We start from the raw sequence: 4519 nt of genomic DNA on the forward strand, positions 1-4519 counted from the left end.
TTTTATTTATTATTAACTGATTGTGGTTGAAATATTTATTATCTCACATGACTTAAATTAAAAGTGTTTCAAGCATACATATATAACAAGGGTTACTCTACCAATTGTTAATAAATTTTAAGTTGGATATCCATCTAACATGTTTTAAATCCAGTAGACATTGTTCTCATTTGTTGTCCCATTCCTGATATCTGTAATAGGTTTGTTATGCCTATACATTAAGGTCATTATTCCTATGCTTGATATCTAAGTCACTTGATAGATTCGTTATTCAATTCTTACATGTGAGGGTAAGTTTGTTTAACGACACGTTAAGTCCATTTCTCTTACATAATATCCAAATCACGTGAAAGATTTATGTCCTTACACGTGATGATAAATATATTAAAATAATAATAAAAGTAAGAATCATGTCAACTAATTTTAAGTGAAATGAATATTTTAAAATCTAAGAAATATGGCGGAGGATAAGATTCAGAATAACACTTGGACTGGATTTTTTTGTGAAGTTACTGGAATGAAAAGGGGAATGCAATGTCAATCAAACCTGGATTATGGGAGACACTGCGATCATCAAAAACCCTCGATGAGGGGCGAAGGATGGGAGCATGTCCATGCGCACGCCAGTGGCAGACAGCCTTTCTGATCCATGAGCCAACAGTATTTTGAAACGTGTCGCTATACAGCGACCCTAGTCATAGTATATGCCAAGTACAACAAATGATTTAAATTTCTTTTCTCACTCCAATTGTGAAGATAAAAGCTCATGTCTCATGCTTTGTCACTTAGCAATCCCTTAAGACCCGAAAAAAAATATAAAAACAAAACTCATTTATTTTCCCATAGAGTCGGCCTACTCCTGAGTAGACATGTCAACAGGAGAAGGAAAAGGCTCAAACAAAATATTTTTTTTGAAAACAAAAATAATTGTCCGTATGTTTAGATTCATTGACTGAAACCCGACTAAATGTCACCACAATTAACCCTAAATATGGCAAAGAGAGATAGGTATTAAGGTTACATCAATGTCTAATGTTGCACTACTACATAGTATGATTTTTGTCGCTTTTGTGAGTATTCACCATATAGGTTGCTAAATGCACAGAAAGTAGCTTACGAGCCTTCTTTTATTGCTAGCTTGGTTGATAAAATTTCTTTGGAGTCCCCTTGTTTAAGCCTTTAAGGTGCTTGATTTGAAACCTGCCTCTGCCTATGCTATATTATAAGAAGAATTTAGGCTAGTATTTCAAAAGACAAGACGAGATATAGTAATATATATCAGGTGACTAATTCCCAAAGTCTTCTACCTATAAAAGGAAGTATGGCATCAAAGTCATTAAGTTTTACCATAAAATAGTAGGTTTAGGATGTAGAAGCAAACCTTTTTTTTTTTTTTGTAGAAAAAGGATAATGACCCCGAATCACCTAGCTTTCTCCGAAATCTTGTTGCTTTAGCCTAGCTGATGACTCAGCCTTTCTGGGTTCTTTGAATCAGAAGGACCTTCCATTGGGAAGAAGTGGTGGAGGGGAAGATATCGTGCATTGATGCTACGGGGGCCTAACCTATCTCAGGCGAGGTGTCAGCGTTATGTATCACGTAGATATAAATTTAGAAATTAAGCTAAGATTACGAAAGACGACAACCTAGTAGTTTGACAGGTATAAGAATTGTTTCATGTATATCTCAAACCTAGTCCGCAGATTGCTCTCTGGAATCTATGCATTGCATCAAAACGGAGTTTTTCTTTTCATGTCTAGTCAGTCAACATGAGCTGTTTGGTCCACTGAAAGGCGTTTAACCTCCTACCCTAATTACTAGGTAGAACAAATTTCACACAATTACTGATTCCAGCAGTGCAATGGTCAGCTTAGTTGGGTGAAGTTTTCCGCCTGGAGCTGTTCACAAGGGTACTGAAGTGTTACTAATATTGCTATATAAGCTGAAAGGTTACCCACAATTAATCTCGAGAAGTCAATGATATTCACAACTGTTTCTCCACGTTAAGAATGCAAATATTGCGCACAAATGATATAGGTCAATTTTATATTTTAAATTTTCAGTTTATGTAAAGGCAAGAAACAAAGGAATTAAGAAGGCTAATGACGAAATAAAGTCGTTTGTGTGATTTGTACGAGTTGGATCAATGGTCTCATCTTGAGATGGTTTGAATCATTATGCACGCCAACAAGGAAGGCGGGTGCACGAAATTCGGCATATAAAGGAGGCAGGAGGGACAAGCTTAATATTACATCTTGCCTACAGACAGTGACCCCCTAATCCCCCGTCTATCTTGGGCTCTTTTCTTCAATGTTTCACCATCATGGATCCTCCCTCAGGATCTCCTCCCATAAAAACTGTGCCTGATGACAAGAGTGTTTTCACAAGTTAATTACAGCCTTTCTAGCACTGTACACAAATAGTAATTACCCCTAGAAATTTTGTACGGCCAAGCTATTTTTACTGACATGATTGCCTGAATCTTTGAGTAAAGAAATTGTTACCATAGCAGCAAATTTCTGTACAGCAATCATGCTTTCACTTTTCAGTTATAACCCACTCAACAGGCCAATACTCTTGTAAAACTGATTGAACGCTAAGGGTGGAAGATCAAACCAGTCCAGCTATAAATATAGGGCTTTTACTTTAACACTATCACACACATAAATCATAGGAAGCCTGCTCCTTCCTTCTACGTTACAATGGCAGAGAGCTCAATCCCAAGTAAGTCATCTTCAGCTGATATGGCACCAGATAAACAATCGGACCAGAAACCCTCTTCGTCACTGAAGCTATTTGGTTTTTCACTAACTGAGCAAGACGAAATTCTAGAGAAAGCTGAAGAAGACTTTGGAGAAAGCAGGAAATTCGAGTGTCCATTTTGCCACCGAGTATTTGCCAACTCTCAAGCACTGGGCGGCCATCAAAATGCACACAAGAGAGAGCGTCAAAGAGCTAGGCGCGCCCAGTTTAACAGCCATCAACGGTACATAGCGGCTGCGCCAGTTTTAAGCTCCCATGCTGTAAGGTCGATGCCACCCATGTTTCCGAGCGGGTTAAGTAGCAACAGTACTGGTAAATTTGTTTCACAACCAGGTTACTGCCCATCACGGCCACTGCTGCTTCCTTCAACTCCTTCTCAGTATCCTCCTCGAATTTATATAGCACAGCCATTGCATTTTGCAACAGTAGCAGACTCGTCGTTTACTGAATTTTCTGGTAAATTGCCAGAGGCGGACATTGGCGTTGATCTTCATCTTAAACTTTCTCCTTCAGGTTGTTAGATATATAGCCCCCCCATCTGTACCATGGAGTTTTAATCCATCCCCTCTCTGCGCTTTTATGTTTTGCTTTTTCCTTTTTTTTTTTTTTTTTTCTGTTTAAATTAGAACTGGAATGTGTTATCTTTTGTTGAAACATCTTCCAATGTATTGAAAAGTGTGATTTTCCAGGCAATTCGAGTCGACAAGCTTTACACAATGGCTTCTCTTATGCCAGTTATGCTATGGTACTAATGATGTTAAAATTGTGAAAGTAAAAACATTTGAGGATTAATAATTACGCAATGTTTTTCTGTACATAGCGGACATTGAGAATGTTATGTGGGACAACATGGAGGCAACCTTACAAGAAAGAAAGTGACAAGGTCACAAGGGGGCATTTGCAGGTATCCAAGACCAAGACCGGCACGTATGTTTTGTTATATCAGCTTGGCACGACTGCATTATTGATTTTACATATTCATCAAAACTGTAGCAATCACTAGTTCAAATGTTGTGCTTCTTAATTATGTGATGATCAATATTATCTATGATGCCGGGGGGCATGCTTTGTTAATTATTTGAACAACTAATGCAACTTGCTTAGTTTTTGTTTGGTGAATTATTATATTAATGGAAAACCCTACATTAGAGTTATAGTACAAAAAAAAGCGTGTAAAGTGTAAACCAACAGGGAAAAGACAAGAGAAAAAGAAAAAGAACGTGGCTGATCAGCTAATGAGTTAAAATTATGATCTAAAAAAGAGCAAAAGTCTAATTAAGGCCCTCCATAATATTTTAAACTCATTCGAATGATAAATTAAGCATCAGATCATGTAAAACTTGGCTGGCTCAAATCTAGTTTTTACCTTTGTTTTTTCCCCCTCCGTTGTCTGCTTTCCCTGGAATCAAGGATTCTAAGAATTAAATTGAATAAACAAATGAAGAAGATCAGAATTTTATGTTCACCCCAAACGTGACTTTAGCCCTTTAGGTATGTGGCCAATTTGTAAGATTCCTACAGATTAATATTTTTCACAAATAGGAATGAGATATATCCATCCAGATATAACAGAAAATGAATTATCTTCATATCCATTTTCATTAATCCTTAGATTGAAAAAGATCCATGTTCGGAGTAATCACAATTTTTGTCAACAACATCCCCGATTGGGTGGGAAAGAGGATATGGATATATATATTTGCAGAAATTGAGCATCATGGTATGGTGATATATAGATGTCTTTATAGTGCAAAGGAG

General features: G+C 37.1%; 1 protein-coding gene across 1 annotated transcript; it reads left to right on the forward strand.

Annotated features, from left to right (window-relative positions):
* On the forward strand, positions 1994-3478 carry LOC18613657 (zinc finger protein 6). Its single transcript, XM_007050995.2, has one exon. The coding sequence runs from the start codon at positions 2701-2703 to the stop codon at positions 3280-3282; it is 582 nt and encodes a 193-aa protein (XP_007051057.1). The 5' UTR covers positions 1994-2700; the 3' UTR covers positions 3283-3478.

The sequence above is a fragment of the Theobroma cacao genome, chromosome 1, assembly GCF_000208745.1.
Source record: "Theobroma cacao cultivar B97-61/B2 chromosome 1, Criollo_cocoa_genome_V2, whole genome shotgun sequence".
NCBI lineage: Eukaryota > Viridiplantae > Streptophyta > Magnoliopsida > Malvales > Malvaceae > Theobroma > Theobroma cacao.

Coding starts and splice junctions, on each gene's coding strand:
- LOC18613657 (XM_007050995.2), top strand. CDS start 2,701: ATGGCAGAGAGCTCAATCCCAAGTAAGTCATCTTCAGCTGATATGGCA.